Genomic DNA, 22,094 nt, shown 5'->3' with positions numbered 1-22,094 from the left:
TACTCAGACTTGAGCTTCAACTCGAGGCTATGTTGCTGAACTTTGGTCTGTGGCCGTTAGCGAATTATCTACTTTAATCTAACTGTTTGAAATACCGCATTAAGATGCTGAGATGTGAATTTTCCAGGTGGGCCAGGGTGCGTCAAGTTCACCAACGGAAGAGATGATCCACAAAAAGGCATATCGAATCTTCATTCTAGGCAAATTCAGTATATGACGGACATCAGTAATGAAACATGAGATATACCCCAGATGAAAACAGCGGCTTCGGCCTTGGAAATGATTCGTCCTACCTCACCGGCCAGTATCTTCTTTGGGCCGTGGGAAAGAGGACGCTTGAATGGCATTCTTAACATGGAGTGCACCATACAGAGTAATATATATCCGTCCAATTAAATCAAGAACTAAGCATCAGTTGTGTTTAATTCACCAGCCTTAGCATTATCTTTAACTTAATACGGAGTAGGGCAATGCCATTTTGTCCAGGGCTGCAGTGCCAAGATCTGAAATCGTACTTATTTTAAGACCTACATTTCCAGGCACATCAAACCCCAATAACCTCTTCCGTGTCTACTTTCTGCCCTCATCGGGAGATTCTAATGCCGCTCTTACTGATAGCGGCATCGCATAGAACTTCGGGGTGCATAAGTTGGCGTACTCTAACATACAGGTAGATAATCACCTACTTACCTATCAGCTTGCCACGACATATAGGTTCCAGGTACGAAACTCTCCGTAGTAAACCTTAGTAATATCTCATGGCTAGTTCGTCCCTCCTCTTTTACCAACAAGCTTAAATTTATTGTTAAATATTTGGCAAGATACCGCATGGCATTCTGTTTAGCTTCATGTCAATGTTGAGATTAACGAGTGACCAGGAAGGCGGCGGTTGAACAAGTTGTACGCGGTGATAGAGGAGTCTTTAAATTGCACACTGTCATTACGTACGGTAATTTGATAGAGATATAAGGCGGTGAACAACAGAGAACTTACTTCTGCTCGCCAAGCCAGCGCCAGTGAATAATCCTCCAGCTCTAGTCTCACATACGACGTCGCGCTTATGATTCGCCAAAATGAGATAAATCCTACTCTATTCTCAGCTTCACAGCTCCAAGTTCCCTTGATTCATTTCTCAATTTCTCCGCTGGTTTGGAAATAATCTATTCATGGATAACAATCACAAGTTAGATAAGAGGCCTTCTATGGTCGCAACAACAAGCCTAATCGTAGGGTAGCCCAGAGTAGATCAAGATACTGTTTCATTACAAGGATGTTGAGCACGGTTACTGGAGAGTTCAATGTTTTGCTACTTTTAATAAATAATAAATTAATAGAGGGTAAGATCAAATTATACTCGGACCTCGCATTCCGCGCTCCGACGCTATCGCGGTGGCTTGATCCTTCTCCCTCACGGGACGTCGAAATGGGGCGAAATTGAGTCCAGCGATGATGCCCTATTCGTCTGTATGACTCAAAGCCCTCCTTTTCTGTCTCGAACAAATCTTTCCCTTCTACTTCCTTTTCATTTCTTTCTAATAGAAAGTTGAAAGGCACCATTCACATATAGACGAACTGAATTCTTTCCAAGTGCGGCTTTCACACGTAAGATTGTGGGGAGCTGGAGTTGCCAAGCGGTTGGAAAGCGTGTTTACATAAGTCGGTAGCCAGAAATACGCTCTCAAGAGCGTATACGAAGTATAGGATGCAAGGATTTGGGGACCTATTACTTATGAAACATATATCTCCAGGGTTACCTGCTATTCAGAGTAATACGTTTAGTAATAGCGCCCGATGCGTGGCGCAGGAGATCCCTTCGGTGATCGTTCTATGGCCTTCTCATCTCGTGGAGATCGTCAGGACGGAAGGATCTCCCCGAACCTCGTCTTAGCCTCATCCCAAGGGTAGGGAAGCTGGTCAATGCCGGACGAGCTGACCTTGCGTTGCTAATACAGGTACCAGTTAATGAATATGCTTGTGTATGTCGTATAACTGTTTGCAGTTTTGTTATATTACTCAACGGTACCCCTGAGGCTTATCTACATATATATTGCCGTCAATTTCACATTGTCCCATGTATATGCCTCATCTTCTCTTTCATGTAGTTGCTGTTATCCAACATGAAGTCCCTTCACAGCCTCGTGGCCATCGGTCTCACGTTAATGCAAGTGTGTCGAGCCAGTGATGACGCATTGAATCAGAACTCAACTGCAATCGAGGTTGAGTTGCAGTTCAAACCCAAATTCGAGTCGGAAGTCGAGTCTCAGCAGTCACTTCGAAACAATATCTGCAGTTCCGAATCCGCGTCACCGATGTGCTCAAGCACTTGTCAAAAACCTCCGCTTCACAACTGCGACTTTTATAAACAATGCGTTGAGGCCTCAGTGCCCTGTGGTGGAAACTCACACTCGTACGCCCTCGACTACGGACACAAGATCTGCAACAAGTTCATCGGTAACCTCGATCGCTTTTCTCCCCGTGGACAAAAGTTCCTGACGGGCGCTATCAATTGCCTGCAGAGAAATCTCGTTCCCGTGGTGTCATCGAGCGATGCCACCTGCAAGAGCATCAGCGCCGCAGCGTTCGCGTCGCACGCGCCATGTTACGTGGAGAATGGCTTCTGCGGCCTCGAGTGCAAAGACTACGTCTCTTTGACGACTCTACTAGGCGAAGATCTGTTCAACAAGGATGCCATTGGGTTCATGTATCACAGTACAAGCGGCTGCATAAAGAATATTCAAGAGGTCATTGAGGAGGGAGCATGCATGAACAATGCACTCAAAGGTCTGACGGCGGCTATTGCTCGCATGTCATCTAATTAATACTGTTCAAGATGAGAAATGCAAAAGGAAAAGAGAATAATGAGAGTCGGGAGAATATCACCATAATGTATATATCTTCGGTAGTTTCCGCCGATTGTTTGCATAGAAAGCTGGCTGTCATTGACTTATCGTCTCGTCATCTAATTCGTGATATACGTGATAACATGAAAGCGCAGGCAAAAGAATCCCCGACAAGCGAGCAAATATGTATAGAGAAGAAAAAAAGAAGAGCAGACGAAACGTTCTGCTCCAAGCAAGCACTCCAATGCGCTGACTTTTCCGTTACCGCCGTGCCGCCCTCACTTGGAGGCGGGCAAGCTGAATCCCATTTCCTGCCAGGACTCAAACTCCTTTTCAATCGCCGCAAGCTCCTCCTTGAATCGGTCAATGTTCAATTGATGCTCGTTGAGCGCGTCCTGCGCCTTGTCGGGGTCTTGTTGTGCTGCCGCCGCGGCATCATCACCACCCGCCGAAGAGGACACAATGTCCTTGTTGTCGCCCCCCATCTTCTTCTCTTCCTCTTCAAGCTGCTGGAGGAGCAAGCTTTTCCGCCGCTTTGTCGCCTCTAGCCATTCCAGGCGAGCATCGGTGATTTTGTTGGACATCTACAGAATTAGGTCAATATGTGATTGTATCAGCACCAGTGGTTGTAGCACTAAATTCTACGCCTTACTTGATCTCCGTAGATTGGGCGTCTTTCTTGCAATCTATTGCCAGCTGGAATGGAACATGGAAAGGGTTAGTCTGAGGGCCTGTTAAGCTGAGAGGATCCCCCAATTGCTCAGCGGGGGGGAGAACGGCAAGTGGTGTGAGAAGGATGCAGGGGGTTGCATCAGGGAAAAGGCCCAATTGGTACCCAATGCCGAGCCGGGGAGACGACTCCATTAAGAATGCTTGATTACATGTACACAGCATGTGAAGCATGTGAAGCACGCGAATAGTGGAGGCTCGCGTGTCCAAGGGCTAGAACTGGGAGGGGCAAAAACGGAGTAAAACGGCACCATTTTGCCGTTTCTCTTTTTGCTCTGAGAGATAAGAAAGCCGTTGAATCTAGGCTCACCAGCTAGCAGAGTCTAGAGTAGTATGGTTGAATTAGCCTTAAGCGTCTACTTGAATTGTTATTCCGCCACAACAAGGGCACGATGTCCACAGCGTTGGCCGGCTTCAATGTTACCAAGCAGCAGGATCACTCTAGCCCGGGCCGGCCCGTATTAAAGGTTGTATTGAGCAAGTTGGGAGACGCGTTAAGACAGTCCAAGTACACAAACATAGTTGCTTCGTATATAAAGAAAATGTGTGTACTCCGTGGTCTCTTATAACGTTCAATCAACCTACACAAGCATTCTAAATAGCGGTGGATGGAGCGGCACCAAAACAACAGCGGCGGGCTTGGCTGCTAATATAGGATGCTAGATTCTGCTAGCCCACCACCTGGTTACATCTAGACAGCAACACATTATGCTGTTATAGGCATCTCCCCGACTCAAGCACCAAAATAAACATCAAGATCTGCACACAAACTACTATAGTGTCCTCCGACCTCTATAAAAGTGAGCACAAAGAGACGCCCCCACAGACGAAATGTCTAGAACAGGGAAGCCATCACACGCGCCTCGAATCTGGCCTTCAATAGGCTCAACCTCTATTTTCATCAGCCAATTTTTCATGTACGAGTATATTAATCATCCACCTTAGCCTTGCCGCATCTTCCATCGAATCCAACCCAGATCTAAAATATCCGGGAAATAGGGCTCGCTTCGTTGCCCTGCTTGCACCAAATACTCCGCTAGTGTCGGCTCGTCTATGTTCATTCAGACACACACAGACTTCGCAGACCGAAGCCAAATCGGGCAGCACAAGGGAGTCAAAAGTCCCGCACGTCTATCCTCCTATCACACTATCAAGACGGCACATGCGCGCCCTCGAAGCAGCTCCGCTAGATGCCGAATCGCCGGCCAGGCGCAATGCCGATCCTGTTGACCTGCTGAAACGGGCATCAAGGCCGCGGGGAAGCTCATGAGATCGGTTCTGGATAAGTCGTGGTCGAGATAGGGCTCCTGATACGGCTCAAAGAGAGAAGAAGGGAGAGCAAAGATTGGGGATGATATTGTTGACGCTGGCAGAGCTGAAAAAACGAGACTATGATGAAAAGATATAAAACCAGATGCCCGGCTTGCCAAGATGATGGCCTTCTTCGTGGCCACTGAATCTGCCAAGACCTCGGGGAGATCCATCTGATCTGCAAAGCTAAGCCCAGCTAAAATATCATCACAACAATGTCTTCCATGTCAAAGGTCGCCTTGGTGACTCTGGCTACGCTCCAGGGCGCCAATGCTTGGGGAGTCTTGGGCCACGCAACTGTCGCCTACGTTGCGCAGCACTATCTGAACGCTGCCACGGCATCATGGTAAGTGTGCAATGTCGATGAAGTCGTCGCGCAAACTGGTGTTAATGATTAAATCGAACGTTGAACAAAGATACTGACAAAAGACAACAGGGCCCAGGGAGTTCTCAATGACACCTCCAGCTCTTACCTGGCCAGCATCGCCTCTTGGGCTGACACCTACCGCACCACTGCGGCTGGCAAGTTCTCGGCTCCTTTCCACTTCATCGACGCTGAGGACAACCCCCCATCCTCATGTAACGTCGACTATGACCGAGACTGCGGCAGTACTGGCTGCTCCATCTCGGCCATAGCCAACTACACCCAGCGAGTTGGAGACGGCCGCCTCTCCGCGGCCAACACCGCCGAGGCTCTCAAGTTCCTCGTCCACTTTTTAGGCGACATTACACAGCCCCTGCACGACGAGGCCTACGAAGTCGGTGGCAACGATATCAGCGTCACCTTCCAGGGCTACAGCGACAACCTGCACGCTGACTGGGACACTTACATCCCCGAGGCCCTCATCGGCGGTGACTCTCTGACCGATGCTCAGACCTGGGCCAACACGCTCATCAGCGAAATCACCTCTGGAACGTACAAGTCCCAGGCAGCAAGCTGGATCAAGGGCGACACCGTCAGCGATGTCATCACCACTGCTACTCGCTGGGCCACCGATGCCAACGCTTTCGTCTGCACTGTCGTCATGCCTAACGGCGCTGCTGCCCTGCAAAAGGGCGACCTGTACCCTACCTACTACAACTCCGTCATCGACACCGTCGAGCTGCAGATTGCAAAGGGCGGTTACCGTCTGGCCAACTGGCTCAACATGGTCTACACCTCCAACATTGCCAAGCGTGAGGAGGGCTCTGTTGAGGCTCGCGATACCTCTCCCCTGCCTGATCTCATGGGCCGAGACCTGCTGCCCGCAGCTCGTCCTGCTACTCGTGCTCAGCTTGCCAGAGCCGCTATGGGTGGTTCATGCTGCGGAACCGCCCATGATCATGAGCACAAGCACTAAAGTGGTTTGATGAGTTTAAAGTTGGGGGCGTATGTGAATTGTCGTTTAAAAAATGGGGTGCTTCAAAGGGATAGAAACTGGCTTGAATAAGTCATAAGTCTATAGTTAATACCAAGAAAGTTGAAATAGTCAAGTTGCCAAGATCAATCGCGCTGCCAGATATATTCCATGGGCTCACGTGTTTCATTAACCTGACAAGCGAAAGGGCATTATAGGAAGACCAGCAAAATATCGGTGGGCATCACGCAGTATATAGAAAATGTCAAGTACATGTAAGCGTCTGACAAGACCCTGTCGCAACTCACCAGCACTAAATCCAATGCAAGTGACGCCACATCGCTATCCGCGCTGACAGTCAGAAAGACCAAATCATTCCCATGGAAACTGTATAACCTAATCTATAAACTCCGTGACTATGCTTGAACATGTCCGAATCGCTTCTGATCCATGTCCGAAATTTGTCGCAAGAACTATTTGTTGCTTATTTTTGCTTCTTTGTCGGAGTCATTTCACGCCGAGACGGGAGGATTTGAGTCACAGGGTGCCGAGTTGTCACAGCATACCAGCAGCATCCGGTCCAAAGCGGGCTCGCAGCCGCGGCGTTGTCATTTTTAACCAAAATACGGTCTAAAACCCCGAGAAATGGTATATACTAATAAATATAGCTTCAAATGACGAACGGGGATTACGGGGTCGAGAACTTGTCCGGTCCGGCTCCAGGCTCCGCAATGAAATCGGAGGTGCTCGTAGAGGCTCGCGCGTACGATACGCACTCTGGAGAATCATATAATAAAGCAAGATCCGAACATGTTGTCCAGTAAATTTACTCCATCACTCATCTGATTGACCCAATTGTTTAATAGTAACCCCTCTTTATCCTCTCACATCATGGGTCTCTTGTCGTCGTTTGCCTCCTCCAAAAACGTCCAAGTCTACGCCCTTCGAACGGGGTGGGTACATTTGCCCGACAAATGGCTGTTCGAAGACGGCGACGATGATATTATGAAAGCACGAAGCCGCTTTCCTGACTATAGCTTCCTCATATGCCATCCGTCGGGAAAGAATATTCTGTTTGATGCTGGCATGCCAAAGGTGCGTCCTTATTTGAAGTCTTCATATATCATGTATGTCATTAGATCCATGATTTGAGCTGACTGTCTCTCCAACTTTTAGGATTTTGATGTAATTCCGCCGCTTAATCGATCCATTGATCACATTTTTGAGCCGTATGTCCCCAAAGATGCGCGCGATCTGCTTTCCGAGGGTCCAATCTCGCCAGACTCCCTCAGCGCCATCGTGCTCAGCCACATTCACTTTGATCACATTGGCGACCCCTCGACATTCCCCGATATTCCTTACATCACAGGGCCAGGAACAAAAGAGGCTGCATTGCCCGCATACCCTACTAACCCGAATTCTACAATGCTGGGTTCGCTCCTTGATCGTGAAAACTACACGGAGCTGAGCTGGACGAAGGACAAATGGACTTCCCTGGGTCCTTTCTCACAAGTTCATGACTTCTTCGGCGACGGCAGTTTCTTCATTGTTGACACTCCAGGCCATCTGCCAGGCCATGTCATTGGATTGGCTCAGACAAAGCCCGATGAATGGGTTATCTTGGGTGGTGACTGTTGTCATCATCGCAATCTGCTCAATGGCAGCCGAAAAATGAGTCTCACAGGATGTCCTGGCGGAACCAGCATGCATACAGACACAGCTGTGGCGATCAAGTCCATCGAGAGGCTCAGAGAGCTAGATCAGGACGAGACTGTATTTGTGGCGCTTTCACACGATGCGAGTCTGGAGGGGAAGATGCCTGAGTATCCCGAGTCCTTGAACGGGTGGCGGGAGTCTGCATGGTGGGATGCAATGCGTCAAGAGAGGATGCAATCAATGATAGCGTGAGATGGAGAGTCAATGATGGAAGACTGTTGAGCAGAAAAAGTACATAGTTTGATGTAGGACATGCGTAATCACTGAGTGTACTTGTCAAGCGGGGGACAGAAAACCCGAGACTGAAAAGATTTCGAACACACGCGCCTCAAATATTACATCTACAAATCCTAACTCTTTAAGCATCTGCTACGGAGTACTATATCTATATTTCTCTAGTAACTGCTATTATATCTATCTATACTTCTTTAGTAACTGCTGCCATAGTTATATTTCTCTAGTAACTGCTACTATATATATATTTCTCTAGCAACCGCTATTATATTTATATTTATCTACTACTTAATATTATTTTTATATTGCGTTAGTTTAATAGACTAGCTAGGTGGTTATATCGTTAAATATATACACTTATTTATTTTGCGGTCTCACTTTTTCCGACCTCGGCGTGCTTGTATAACATAAATCACACCTCGTTTTTCTCTCCAGTTTCAAGAAAGCTATAGATGCATATGTGCATGGCCTCTAGATGCCTCAACAATGGCCCTCTCACCAACCCCTCTCGCCGACCAAAAGCATGTCTCAAAAGATCTGCACCGTTTTGATCCAGTGCATCACACCGTCTCATGATCGTCCCGATTCTTACCTCGATCGTCGCCCAGATGACCACCCCGGCATATGCAAGGTTACACGCTGCGAGACCCCCTGCAAGGCGATCACTGGATCGCCTAGTTACACTTAGACATTATGCTTGATTCCAACCAAGACATCAGGCTATTCTTCATTACTACAGTACACAATCACTGCATTCATGGGCCAAAAGAAAAAAAAAGTCTATGCATCTTGGTTTCATTTCAATTTCATTCTTGCTTCATGGATATCTCGCTAGCAGTCATCTAGATATATAAACAATTGTATCCAGCATATGAATGTATATACATATATATAGCCTCAGCTTTCACGCCTAAGCGTTGACCATGGCATGGTAATTCACCGACGGCTTCTTGACGAAGCTCTTATCCTTACCCGTCGCCTTGACGCTGTCAGCATAAGCGGTCTGCAGACGGTCCGCATCTTCCTGAGTAATCTTCAAGTCAGGCACCAAGTTGGGACGCAGAATCTCAGTCACAATCTGCGCCCACTCCCATGGCTCGGCCGTGCCGCCGGGCAAGCTGTTGAAGTACTCCCAGCCCATGACACCGCCAATCTGGCCGTACTCGTTAACCAGCGAGATGATGGTGGTGTTGAGGTTGCTCGTGGGAATCCAACCGCCTCCATCGGGGGTTGTCAGCTGTCCTGCCACAACCGTGTCGGGCGTGTAGCCGTTAGCAACAATGCGGTCATAGTCGCTCGTCGTCGACATGCTGCCAAAGCCGCTGTAGAACTGCGTGTTGTACCAGTCAATGTTGGAAGCCTGCGCAGCCCTCAGGGAGTTGTAGTTGAAGCCGGAGAGGTTGGAGCTGTTCTCCAGCGCCGACGCAACAGGTGCCAGTGTGATGAGGAAGTCTGGGCCAAAGTCCGCCCTGAGGCGGGCAATGAGGCGAGTGATGCCAGCCAGGCTCATAGGCTGCTCAACGTCGAGATCCATGCCCTCGAGCTGGAAGTTGGTGATGACATCGCGCAGCTGGCCGTAGTAAAGCTCAAAGGTGGCCGAGTCCGTAGAGTCCAGAGTCTGTGTGTTGAATGATCCGGCGGCAGCTCCACCCACCATGCCCATGACCTTGACACCGGCCTGCTTCATCGTGATGGTCTCATTCCACAGCGTGTAGAAGTGAGGGTCATCAGGCGGGAAGTCGTTGAGGTGCACGACGCCGCCCTGGTTGATGTGGAACGAGCACACAATCAGATGCGTCAGCGCAATGCCCTTCTCGTTGATGAGCGGCAGCATCGAGATGGGGTTGTTGTTTTGGTCGTGAGTCGTCTGGAAGTAGACAATCAGACGCGGCAGATCAGTCGGCTCGGCCCGGAGGTTCTTGAGGGGGCTGGCCAGCGACAGAGTCGCCAGCGCGGACGTGAGGTAAACAAGGACCGACTTCATCGTGAGACAGATGGCTCCAACAAAGCTCGGGGGGCTGGATAAGACAAGCAGATGAAGGCGTCCTCCAGATTCCCACCGCCAAGACGGCACGGGGACCGACTTATATACGTGCAATCATCCTTGCTACTCCCTTTCTCTCTTTCTTATGCATCCACTACCGGTTGAATCTGCCCCAACATCACATCGAGGGGGCTTTCAACTTACACGTGCTCCCTCTCACTTGGCAGCCTTCACTTCCGCCAGCAATTAGTTTTAGATTCGGGCCTTTAGACTGCCAAGAACCTCCTCCTGCTTTCTCCCCCTCTCGAAAACCCACTCACAGCGCCATCACTCGCATGAAATCCCAATAATCAAGAGCCCTCGACCCAAAGCCAGCTTCTCCCTTCGGAACGCTCAGGTTCATGCAACCTTCCCGACTCGGCCACGCCAAGCGTCAAATGTTAAAAGTCAAAGGCCGTTCCGTCGGCACGGGAGCGGGGACCTGGCCGGGGGTCGTCCATGGCTGGAATCTCATAGGTGCGTCTCTTTGCCAAGGTTGTGTCTTGGTCGCACGCTAGAGCAAGCACTTATCGAACCTCCAGGCGAATTAGCCGTGGCTACAAGTTTCCATCACCACGATAGCGCCATTCCACACGCGCCGTACTTACGGATATGGCTGCCAAGAGCCGTTTCCATCACAGAAACGGATACTCTTTAAGATTCCTGGATGTTTTCCTTGCTATATCTGTGATAAGGCGGCATCTGGCTTCCGAGAGTGGCATGAGGCAAATCTAATCATTACGGGCGCCACGAACCCCTGTCCGTCCGTCATCTTTTGAGACAACTGGGGATTAAAGTTTCGCCATAATGTTATTGTCTCATAGTAGTCAGATGCGCCATTGCACTAATAATAAATCAACAAATCTAGGATTCCGCAATTAGGCATGCTGGAGTCTTCATAGGCTGCGCAAAGCTGCAGAGCAATAACCCTATTTTGGCAAAATCAAGGCATCCGGTCAAAGGTGACAAGACAGCGGGACAAAGCACACACAACACGTGCAGGGCCTGACAGCCTTCTATATTTGTTTAATTAGCGGAGTGGGTACTCGTGCATGTCTGCAGCATCTCGGCAACCATTACTGTTGCTGTCTATGTACATATGTGTCATAGTGAGATGCAGAGGAAGCGCGCTTCATCCCCCTGGCCCTTCAAGTACATGTATCGGTTGCTATCGTTACCCTCGTCTCGTCCACGGGTATCTTTTGCTAGCTTATCCACTATATTCCAAACTCTCTGCTAATCATCGATTACTACTATCTCTACCGCATAGATCGGCATCATCTAGATGGATAAGGTTTCGTATATCATGTAAGCTGCTAGGTATGTGAATTCATACTACCTTAATGTTCGCTAGACAAAACGCACTCGCTATGAACTCGTACTCTGCCACCATATCCTCGCTCTAAATAAACAAAGGCCAAAGAAAAGCGTCATGTCCAAGTCGTGAGAGGAGCCTCCGGGAAGTCTATCACAGAATCGAGGCACCGCCTGAAGCGTCTTCGTCAGTGCTTGCGTCTTCATCGGTACTTGCTTCGTTGTCAATGTCTGCTTCTTTGCTGATGCTAGCTTCTTGATCGTATTCTGCTTCTTTGTTAACGTCTGCTTCTTTGTCGAGGCTTGCTTCTTTGTCGGAGCTTGTTTCTTTGTCGGAGCTTGTTTCTTTGCTGATGCTTGCTTCGTTGTCAATGCTTGCTTCATTGTGAATGTCTGCTTCTTTACTGATGCTTGCTTCTTTACTGATGCTTGCTTCTTTACTGATGCTTGCTTCTTTACTGATGCTTGCTTCTTTGACGGGGCTTGCTTCTTTGGCGGGGCTTGCTTCTTTGTCGATGCCTGCTTCTTTGTCGATGCTTGCTTCTTTGGACTCGGACTTTGGATTCACGTCCTTCTTCTTCTTTTTCGTCTTCGTCACCTTCTTCGCAGGGCCAGTCGATTGCGCATGAGAGTCCAGAAGCTCCAAAAACATTCCACATTTCCACATGTCCACCATATATGCGATTGCATCACATTGCATCAGGTCGAGCATCTGCATGTATCACACGAATATATAAGCGCGGGGCCATCAAATAGGTCATTCTACTTACTGCCTTGGTCTTCTCCGTACGCCCTTCACTCGTGAAAAGCACACACGCGCCTTTCCGTCTCATCATCAAATTGACGGTTTCATCCGTGAGAGGTTTGAAGCCAATCTACCTCATGTTAGTCTTTTTAATCGCACTCAGCGGGGTTACAACTCACCCGAGTGCACTTTCTCCGAGCCAAGTTGCATTCGACACAGCACCCGTTGTTAGCAACTAGACAGTGTCAGATTAGTAGAGCAATCATTATTTAGAGACTTGGTTTGTTACTTACAGGAATCTACTCGGCATAGATATCTGGGATCCCCGTCTACTAAACCGAATGTGCAATATAAACAGGGCGCTGTGCTAGAAGACGTCAGCTCGTGATCGCGATCAAGAAGGGAATACGACAAACATACTGTATTAGGAAGCAATTATCCGTCCCAAAGTCAAGATTAAGGTTAACACTTGGATCGAGTTTGGTCCCATCTTGCTTTGCAGCTGTTTCTGGTCCCGGGGGCTGGTGCCTTGCTCCCGCTACTCTCGATGCAGAGGCCAGGGGCGGCGCTGCGAGATTTCGGTTAATACGTGTAGCTATATATTCTCGGCAGGACATGCAATCAACATCAGGGCGACGATGCGTATGCGTAGGGCATGGATTGTCTGAGAATGGAGAGTCCCTCCTTTGAATATTAGGTGGCATGGTTTTCTTCGCTTCCTGTTTGCCGGCTATCTTGCCGTCGCCGGGTTTGGTGTTCACAGCGGTTGGATAAAAGTTTGGGGTCTAATTGTCAATAATTAACGATAGAATAAATGAAACCACTTTCTGGAATGAATGGAATATCGCCTGTTGGTGAGAAGAAGAGGTGCAAGAGACAAGTTTGCACAAGCTTGGTGCACCGTGTTGAGCTCCTGGCAACACGTGAGGGCCATCGTTGTCTCTTTCTCATAAATGTAAACTCTACTTGCACGTTTACAATTTTCGTTCACACTACGAAAAATTCTTTGCCCAATCACCTAGACAACAGCGTCCCTAATAGCTCAGACAAGTTATAATCGAGGAATTGTAAGAACATTGAAGGTGGCTATATTTTCTCCATTGATTGGATAAGGCACTCCAACATACTCAGCTCCCTATGTTACCCAGCATCCCGGCGACAGATTCTAGTCATCCTATTGTCGATGCGTTAATCTTTGCAGAGTCCATCGTTGTCGCTATTGCAATGGGGAAACGGGGACCTGGACCGCAGATTCGATCTTGTGAGATGGCACAGTTCTTCCACACATGTCGGAACCCGATCGCAACCAGTCGGGAATGAGAACACAACACAGTCTGGATTCAGAGGATGTTCGCAATATCTAGCTTTCTATTCCATTTATAAAATTTAGAATACCCCGAAATATCTACCCACATATGTAGCATTGCTCTAGACAAGATGCACAAACGAGCTGACAAAACAGAGATCCGTCCACGCCCCAGTCACCCTCCTGAATTGAAGCATGATATACTCCGAACCCGGCCAGCCGGTTTATTACATTTACGAAACAAAAACGCGTGCCAAAGATGCCAAACACCGACATGCATCAGTAAAAATCCCAACATAGTATACGCCATGATAACTCGCAAGCCCAACAGACATCATCGATCCAGCCAATTCAATCACCATCCATGCACCACTCATCACTGCTTCATGTAGGTCAACATCGCCACTCCGACCACAGGCACCAGTGCCGTCCCCAATACCTTGAGCATCGAGTTTCTAATGTGAGGCCCAATCACATTCTTCAGAAGCGCCTGGAACTCGGCCGGCGCATTACCTTTAGGGTAGCGCTGCTTAGGAATCTCCTTGCCGAGGAACGGACAGATTTGTTCCCAGCCAAACCCGCCTTCCAGAGTGCACGCCAGAAGCTGGTCCTTTGGAGCCAATCTCTTCACCTTTTCGGCACTACAGTTTCGTACGGCGTTAGCTTTCCGCTGCATATACGTCAGAATGGAAAGGGGACATACTCCAAGACGTTATCTCTCTTCGCATCTTCCATGCCTGCTCTCAGGCCCTTTCCATGAAACATGACCTGCTCAAAAGCATCATGAAGAGTAATAAATACTTCGATGAAGTTGTCAATGTATCGGATAACATTCAAAGGAAACTTCTTTCCCGCCTCGATGGGCTCTGCGATGCTGTTGTATACTGATCGTTCCCAGGCGTCGACGTCGCGTTCGACGATCATGAATTTCGCATTGGGGTAGAATTCGATAAACTCTTCGATAAAGAACTGGGGGATTTCGACGATGGCCTGGTGATGTTTTTATCTCGTTAGCATATGTGAACCCTCCAGTCGAGTATATTGAGATGAGGGAAAGACCCAAACTCACATCGTAGTTGGCGAGCCACTTGTCAAATTCGGCCTTGCCGTATGGTTTTCCAGCGCCCAAGTATTTGCACCGTAGAGACTCTTCGAATAGCTGTAGATGAGTGATACCTTGTTGGACTACTTCGTACATGTGGTAGGGCTTGTATCCGAGCATCAGGAGAGCTTGATATAGAGAGAAAGTTCCAACACTAAGAAGATCGGTGACGCGTTAGATAGATGCCACTAAAACATTCAGAAAGACCAAGAGGACATACCGGCTGCGGCTGAAGACAATGAGCTCCTTTTCCCTCACCTTTTCGGGTGTGGGGAGTCTATCGATGAGGCGAGACATGATGAGCTAAATGGGATGGATGCTTAAACGACGATGGCTTCTTTTGATGTTGAGAAAGTAGTGGAAACTAGAGCGTACAAAACTACAGAACACAAAAGCCATAATTGACAACTCATGGCCTTAATATATCAATGCCCCATGCTGAATTACAAGGCAACTCCCGTTATTACAGCTGGAATCTCGATGACAGGGGCAGTACTAGCCCCAAAGTCTGTCATAACCTGATTCGTGATTCCATTCGGCTTCGGGCTGATCAATCCTTTCAGACTTGAACTGAGGCTCCATGACGTGGGCTGATTGGCTTGCATCGAAAACCCTTGGCTGGGCTACCAGGAAATGACGCTGACGGGGCGTTGATCGGTGTTGGGTGAACTGTTAGTATAGCCATCTTCAGTGCACGATATCTCACCCCAAAGAGGAGTCTGAAAGCTGAAAAAAATCTCAGATCACTACGACGACTAATGTAACTGGTTTCTCTCGTAGGTAATCATTTGCACAAAGAGCGAGCAAATCCGGCCCAACATCTTTTCATGTCCTTAACAGTCGGATATGAAGCTGTTCTGAGGGGGATTCCAAGCAGTAAGCTCTAGTAAAGGCGGTTCCATCTACTAGGGGATAGCTCTAAAGCTACCGATGGGCCGAGCTCGACAATTGTGTCTGAAAATAGACCAACTTTCTTCCCAAGGGCTGACACGACGCATGCGACGAACTCGTTACTGTAATCGGGAAGTTTATTAAAAATGTGAGGCTCTACGCTGGTTCGTCGACGGTACGCGTATGAGGCTTCATGGCAATGTTAGTCACGCATTCTGAAATAGCATGGCCTGCTCGCACTGCACGCTTGCGGGGAGATATGGGAGATATTCGATAGTTTGTTTGCATTCACGGGGCTAACCGAAGAACACGAGCCAATCTGTCGGGAGATACCGAATTCGAGGCAACATGACCAAAAGAGCCTCCACTTGTAGGATCGTGTTATATCATCTTGCTTACTACTAGTCAAGCAGCTGGGAAAAAGAAATGATATCAAATTCCTCTCATCATTTTTGGCGAGAACTTGTCATCTTTGCCTCGCCCCTTGAACAGGAATAGGTAGAGGCGAAAGATGCAAACTATCCATTCTGAACTAGAAATTGGGACAATGCCTCGCCCTACTTTGGCGTCTTTTGTTGAATGGCTTGCTGAGTGGCTGAACCGCTCGTGTCCTGGGCTCTTTGTTTGCGCCACTTGCATGTGTCAGAAACGACAAGCCTCTGCCAACGAACCCAAAGATTCGGCTCGATCCAACCGACATGAACGAACTGATGCCGTAAGCAGTGTTTGCCTCGGATCGGCATATGTATTGACCGGAGAGGCCTCTTCTTTTGCATAGTTTCTTGTCCCAATTTATGGGATCATTGGGTTCCCCCGAGAGCGGAATAGCTCCCAACACGAAAAGGTTGCCACTTTATCTCTTCGCCCACAGTGTGGTGTCACGATGGCATCCAAGCTGGAGGGGGGGGAACACAATCTTTTACATGTTACATTCGTCTGCGAGATATATAAAAGCGCGCCGAGCCTAGAAGGGAACCAAGAGATATGCTTCGTGGGCCGCTGCGTGGGAGGCATCTGCAACATGCAACATGTGCCTGCTCGCTCGATAGAGCCGACGAACCGGAATATTTGCAATTCAGGCAAACAAAATAGCTTCCCCACGCATTAAGAGATTGCAGCCGCGCTACAGGCTCCCAAAGCTTGCAAGCCTCCGTAGAGACCCGTAATGGAGATGGCACCTCCCGCTCCGTGAGCGATTTCGGGGAGGGGGACCAAAGATCATGGGGGAGGCTTTTCCATTCTATCGAACTCGGGAGCATCTCTTGTCATCCCATTATCGGCAGCAGCCAAGAGCCCCCACCAGCGGCCAGAAACTCGGGGTCAGCCCTGGCTCGATTTCTGTCCTTGTGTGGGCGTGGGCGCGTGCGCGAAGATGTTGAGAGTGATGGATGAGAATTAGGAAGAGACCGGGGAGAGCAGCCAATAAGAATCTGACGATAAGCAGCCCTGGTATGTGGCGGCTAGTGTGAGCCTTTTGGGCACATGTTTGGAGATTCTCGCGCGCCCTTGTACTTGTACTCCGTAGTTTTGAATGGACTCGGGTACAGTACGGAGCTGATGTCGTGATGTTTCTAAATTAGACAAGGAGAACGGGCAGACGGAGTAAAGGAGCGAAATTGGCCTACATGTACATGAAAGCGGTTATCAAGCGCGTTTATCGATGGATAAAAGTTGGTGGGAATGGGAGGATTTTGCTTTGCATGTGGCACAAATCGTCTCACAATCGCGCAAGGCTGTCTTAGTTTCATCATCGTGTGGTGTACTACGATATTGTCCCTTGTCGATTTCTCTTCCTTCGTTTGGTGACATTTGATGAATGTCTCTTTTCTCTGCACTAGCCACGGCCTAATGTGCATTGCAAGAGGTATTAATTTCCCTTTGCTGTGAGCAGAGTCGCATCGTTTGCAAGGGAGCATGTGTTTGGCCGAGCAACTCGCTGGTTTGGCAGCCCAAACGGCTCAAACTGCAGCCGACAGCGCTGAACCGAGACAAGAAGCCAAGCTGGAAGCGTCATTCTGTCCTCGGTTCAGCTTCGTCGTTCGGTGTCTCCCTAGTTTTGTTTTGTTTTCTCTGAATCAGCCAAAAGGGCAGAGCTCGGGATCAACGACCGAAGAAAGTATTACTCGTAGCTAGTATCTTAGTAGCCAATATCTGCACTGTGCTCACATGTCAGACTGCCGCTTGTGGATGCAAACGGGCACTGATTCGCACGCGGCCACAGGCGGCTGTAGAGGTGGATGCGAGACCCTCGCGTCCGTCGCAGGGCGATACGATACAACACGATACGTCCATACGATGTTACTCGTACTCTTCATTGCACGCGAATGGCGGCGTAGGCCAAGAAGACACGGGAGTACTTTGTACGTACAAACAATCAGGCAGCCTGGCTTCTCTCCTTTCTTCTTCTTCTTCTGGTTCCTGGGCCTATGCGTTGTGCCACGTCCCTGACATAGACTCGGCGTAATCCGATTCGATCCAGCATCGAAAACATAACGTAAAAAGAAACCAAAAATACGTGGCCGACGCTCGTTCTCGGCTCATCGCACCGCCTGGAACCAAGGAGCACTGCCGGCAGCTGGTTGATGCCATGGCCCGTAATATTTGATCTCGTTATGCGGTGGAAGGGAGTACCTGAGCTAAGGCGCGGATACGCCGTTGCTGGCATTGAAATAGCATTTTGATCCATTTGACCCCATTTCCTACGTACGAGTACCGGTTGTACGGTTAGTGAAGGTGTCTTTGACTTGTGTCAGTCTGTTGCTGTGCGCACAGCCTCACCAGCCACTCTTGGTGTCAAGGATTAAGGAAGAAACTGGATTCACTTTTAGTGCCAACTTTGATGTTTTGCTTTATCCGCATGCGGTGGCGCCCTTTTTGTGTTCTGTAGTAATATCTGGCCACTCACCACTGTACTAAACCTGGATTACTGTATGTAAGGTCAGATCTGAGCAAGGCATGGCATGTATCCATGTAATCCTTACTAAAGCCAGCACGCACATGCATCGGAGGGCTGGCCTGGCTGTCTGTCAGACTGATGCTACATGTACCTTGCCTGTAGGAACGAGTACCAAGCAACATGAAAGTAATGGACCTGCTGGAATTGATCACGCCTGCATCTCCGCAAAATGGAAAAATAGCCAGATCGTGGGAAAACAACTCAAAACCACAAACAGAAACCAGTCATATCGCGAGTCATCGGATGGTAATCGGAGCAGAGCGACTGGCTCCAGCACCGCGGCGTCGAAAAACTTGGTGAGGCGTTTATGTAAATTTTTAGGGTCCATGGCAATCAAATGCAATGACACAAATCAATGAGCAAAGCCTCGGGGCGTGCAGCCACTCAGCATCCAGAACCGGCCGAGACTAGCGGTCGAGCAGCCACCAATTGCCTCTGCCAGAGGCCCCTTATCAGGTACTTGTGGATGGAGTACAGTGTCGAGGGAGGGAGAGGACTGGGTATGAGGTACCGAGTACCGGAGGCCAGGTATCCATTGGGGAGGGACCGGGTATTCTCAATTCTCACAAGCCAGAACGGACGATCGTTGCTGTGGCTGGGTTCTTGTTGTCTCTCGCTCAACCGGAAGAAAGGTGAGGGGATGGAGTTAGTTGTGACCGGATAGATGACGGGATAGGTGTGAGGCGTATAGTAAGCAAATAGAGAGAGAGAATAAGGTAGTTCACATGAAAAGAAAAGTAAGAAACAAAAACATGGTAGTAGAAAAGTAAAAGGCGTGTTGTGGTGGTGGCTCAACTCTCCTTGGGTCTCATTACTGCAACCTTCTGACGGTATTACCACGGCCTTGAACACAGTACAGCCACTACATGTACCGCTACCCTCCATCCATGAGCTCATCAGAGACCCCGTACCTGTACCAGCAGATCTTGGTGCCAATCCCTCGTCATCAGTGTACCGGTACCGTGCAATCTGGGCTTGCTTGGCCCCATGCCGGTCGCACTAGGTGGCACCAAGATAGCAGCAACTGGGGCCTCATGTGGCGATACCCATCCCCTAGCACAACAAGTACTCCATGATGGTGTACTCCATACTTGTGCGACAATACGGGGGGAAATCCCGACTCTGGGGCTGAACGTGAAGGTACCCGGTTCCGTCTTTTTTCTTTGGCGCTGATGCTTCCAAACACATATAAACCCTCGCCGCCCGTGTCCGTCCAAGGCAGCGATTGTTGATACTGCATTGCATTCCATTTGATTGCTTCATTTTTAGTCCATTTGTTGGTCTTTTCTGAAATACCCATATACCGGTATACACTCGTATATATACAGCTGGTTGAACTGCACTCCGCTCGCATTCAATCTTCCCCACTACATCATCACATCTTTTCTTTCTCCCACAAACAACATCACACACAACCGTCATCATGGCCAACCGAGAAATTCTGTCGTCTCGAACTGAGACTCTCAACAAGTACCTGAAGCTAGACCAGAAGGGCAAGATCATGGCCGAGTATGTCTGGATCGATTCTACCGGCGAGACTCGATCAAAATCCAGGGTGAGTTTCTCCAACATTTTTCCTTATCTCGACCCCTGTCACCGTCAGCTGCATTGTGCATCGCAAAATGCATGCAAAAGCAAAACCCCCCGACTTGTCCCGTTGCCCCGCCACCTTAGTGGGAGACAATTCGGACAGGGGGGGCGACTCGGCCTGGGCGAGTGGAAGCAATCATGACGCCACAGCTTGGCTGTTGTGGCTATTCTCTTGGCTTGCTTTCTGCTGGATGCTCGATGTTCGTTCTAGCAGCGATAGTTTGCCTAGTAGCGGTTCGTCATATCGCTATTGGGTCTGGCTATCGCTGCTATTTCTGGCATCTTGACTCAGCCCCCGAACCAAACCCGCAATACGGGCGACCCGCTTCAGGGTCTGTCTGGGTCTGTTCTCGGCCTGTGATGACTTGATTCGCCCTGCCTCGGCAAGCGTCGGGTCTGGCAATTGATCATCAAAAGGGGTGACGCGATGACTCGCGCCTGTGTGACGTATCGAGACATGAAATCAAGCTTGCTGACTCTCTTCGCGATAGACGCTCCCTGAGCTCAAGGACAAGGAATACACCCCCGAGGATCTGCCCGTCTGGAACTTTGACGGCTCTTCAACTGGCCAGGCTCCCGGTCACGATTCCGATGTTTACCTGCGCCCTGCCGCCGTCTACCCCGATCCTTTCCGCGGCTCTCCCAACATCATTGTCCTCGCCGAGTGCTGGAACGCCGACGGCACTCCCAACAAGTACAACTACCGCCATGAGTGCGCCAAGGTCATGGAGGCCAACGCTGCTCTCGAGCCCTGGTTCGGTCTCGAGCAGGAGTACACTTTCCTCGACCACGATGACAGGCCCTATGGCTGGCCCGTTGGCGGTTTCCCTGCTCCGTATGTCACCTGTTTCATATGACGTTGGAACATAGTTGAAGCTAACCTCTTGGTACAGTCAGGGTCCCTACTACTGCGGTGTAGGCAGCGGCAAGGTCGTCCTGCGTGACGTCGTTGAGGCCCACTACAAGGCCTGTCTGTGTAAGTCTTGGATTGCATCATGACGTTGCTTTTTGGAACAGTTTGCTAATGCAGGTTTTAGATGCTGGCGTCAACATCTCCGGTACCAACGCCGAGGTTCTCTCAAGTCAGTGGGAGTTCCAGGTCGGCCCTTGCGTCGGCATCAACATGGGTGACGAGCTCTGGATCGCCCGTTTCTTCCTTGCCCGTATCGCCGAGGACTTTGGCGTCAAGATCTCCCTGCACCCCAAGCCCATCAAGGGCGCTTGGAACGGCAGCGGTCTGCACTCCAACTTCTCCACTAACCAGATGCGTGAGGAGGGTGGCATGAAGTACATCGAGGAGGCCCTCAAGGCCCTCGAGCCCCACCACGCCGAGTGTATCAAGGAGTACGGTGAGGACAACGACCTCCGTCTCACCGGTGACTGCGAGACCGGCTCCATCGAGAAGTTCAGCTGGGGTGTTGCCAACCGTGGCACATCCATCCGTGTTCCCCGCGAGACCGCTGCCCGTGGCTGCGGTTACTTCGAGGATCGCCGTCCCGCCTCCAACGCTGACCCTTACCGTGTCACCAAGATCCTGATGACCTCAATTTTCGGCAAGGCCTAAGTCTTTGGCTTAGAAACTGTGGATGGTTGTGGGTTGTGGGGAGTTGAGGGGATGATGGTGTAGCGAGAGGAAAATTCTACATATGGGGATGTAACATTACGGATACTAGGGAGATGCACTTAATATGACTTTGAGGGAACAAATGGTTTGGCGTATGGGTTTTTTTTTTCAACAACATATATCATGATGACCGGGGGAGTCGACTATTAGACATTGATAGCTGTGTACGCGGCTTAGATTCATTTTACCAATGCGAATGCGACATTGAGGGCTTAATAACAAGCACCTACATTTCACTACTGTCTCTCTCTCTGTTGATCCATGCTGTGCCTGTGACTTTATGTATCGAGGGACAAGGGTTCACGCCGGATTTTAAGCTTAATTTTGTCCAAGCCATGAAGAAATCTGGGGAATACCCTTGTCAAGTCAACCCTTA

The 22,094-nt window shown here is 49.4% G+C and overlaps 7 protein-coding genes across 7 annotated transcripts; 4 read left to right on the top strand and 3 right to left on the bottom strand.

The window, feature by feature from the left end:
• The first annotated feature begins 2,003 nt into the window (after positions 1–2,003).
• On the top strand, positions 2,004–3,059 carry V8C40DRAFT_160081 (uncharacterized protein). Its single transcript, XM_083211443.1, has one exon. It carries the CDS (start codon positions 2,118–2,120, stop codon positions 2,817–2,819), a length of 702 nt encoding a protein of 233 aa, XP_083076181.1. The 5' UTR covers positions 2,004–2,117; the 3' UTR covers positions 2,820–3,059.
• V8C40DRAFT_160055 (uncharacterized protein) lies at positions 2,969–3,844 on the bottom strand. The gene is made up of 2 exons (XM_083211442.1): positions 3,493–3,844; positions 2,969–3,424 (listed from the first exon to the last, which is right to left on the bottom strand). The coding sequence occupies exon 2, from the start codon at positions 3,422–3,424 to the stop codon at positions 3,119–3,121; it is 306 nt and encodes a 101-aa protein (XP_083076180.1). The 5' UTR covers positions 3,493–3,844; the 3' UTR covers positions 2,969–3,118.
• Positions 3,845–4,617: 773 nt separating this feature from the next.
• On the top strand, positions 4,618–6,625 carry V8C40DRAFT_160109 (phospholipase C/P1 nuclease domain-containing protein). Its single transcript, XM_083211444.1, has 2 exons — positions 4,618–5,226; positions 5,317–6,625. Exons 1-2 carry the CDS (start codon positions 5,096–5,098, stop codon positions 6,218–6,220), a joined length of 1,035 nt encoding a protein of 344 aa, XP_083076179.1. The 5' UTR covers positions 4,618–5,095; the 3' UTR covers positions 6,221–6,625.
• Positions 6,626–6,638: 13 nt separating this feature from the next.
• On the top strand, positions 6,639–8,368 carry V8C40DRAFT_160049 (MBL fold metallo-hydrolase). The gene is made up of 2 exons (XM_083211441.1): positions 6,639–7,312; positions 7,394–8,368. The coding sequence occupies exons 1-2, from the start codon at positions 7,109–7,111 to the stop codon at positions 8,123–8,125; spliced, it is 936 nt and encodes a 311-aa protein (XP_083076178.1). The 5' UTR covers positions 6,639–7,108; the 3' UTR covers positions 8,126–8,368.
• Positions 8,369–8,953: 585 nt separating this feature from the next.
• On the bottom strand, positions 8,954–10,303 carry V8C40DRAFT_237291 (glycoside hydrolase family 18 protein). The gene has a single exon (XM_083214216.1). It carries the CDS (start codon positions 10,149–10,151, stop codon positions 9,078–9,080), a length of 1,074 nt encoding a protein of 357 aa, XP_083076177.1. The 5' UTR covers positions 10,152–10,303; the 3' UTR covers positions 8,954–9,077.
• Positions 10,304–13,645: 3,342 nt separating this feature from the next.
• Positions 13,646–15,031, bottom strand: V8C40DRAFT_160008 (sulfotransferase family protein). Its single transcript, XM_083211440.1, has 4 exons — positions 14,878–15,031; positions 14,625–14,811; positions 14,259–14,545; positions 13,646–14,196 (listed from the first exon to the last, which is right to left on the bottom strand). Exons 1-4 carry the CDS (start codon positions 14,952–14,954, stop codon positions 13,932–13,934), a joined length of 816 nt encoding a protein of 271 aa, XP_083076176.1. The 5' UTR covers positions 14,955–15,031; the 3' UTR covers positions 13,646–13,931.
• Positions 15,032–19,650: 4,619 nt separating this feature from the next.
• On the top strand, positions 19,651–21,958 carry V8C40DRAFT_237274 (glutamate--ammonia ligase). The gene is given in 5 exon segments (XM_083214215.1): positions 19,651–19,805; positions 19,822–20,059; positions 20,586–20,929; positions 20,988–21,070; positions 21,132–21,958. The coding sequence occupies 4 exon segments, from the start codon at positions 19,928–19,930 to the stop codon at positions 21,656–21,658; spliced, it is 1,086 nt and encodes a 361-aa protein (XP_083076175.1). The 5' UTR covers positions 19,651–19,805; positions 19,822–19,927; the 3' UTR covers positions 21,659–21,958.
• Positions 21,959–22,094: the final 136 nt, after the last annotated feature.

The sequence above is a fragment of the Trichoderma camerunense genome (assembly GCF_050948025.1).
Source record: "Trichoderma camerunense strain CBS 138272 chromosome Unknown V8C40scaffold_4, whole genome shotgun sequence".
NCBI classification, from domain to species: Eukaryota; Fungi; Ascomycota; class Sordariomycetes; order Hypocreales; family Hypocreaceae; genus Trichoderma; species Trichoderma camerunense.
Note: the sequence above shows the minus strand (reverse complement) of the source record. Positions and strands in the feature narration are given on the sequence as shown.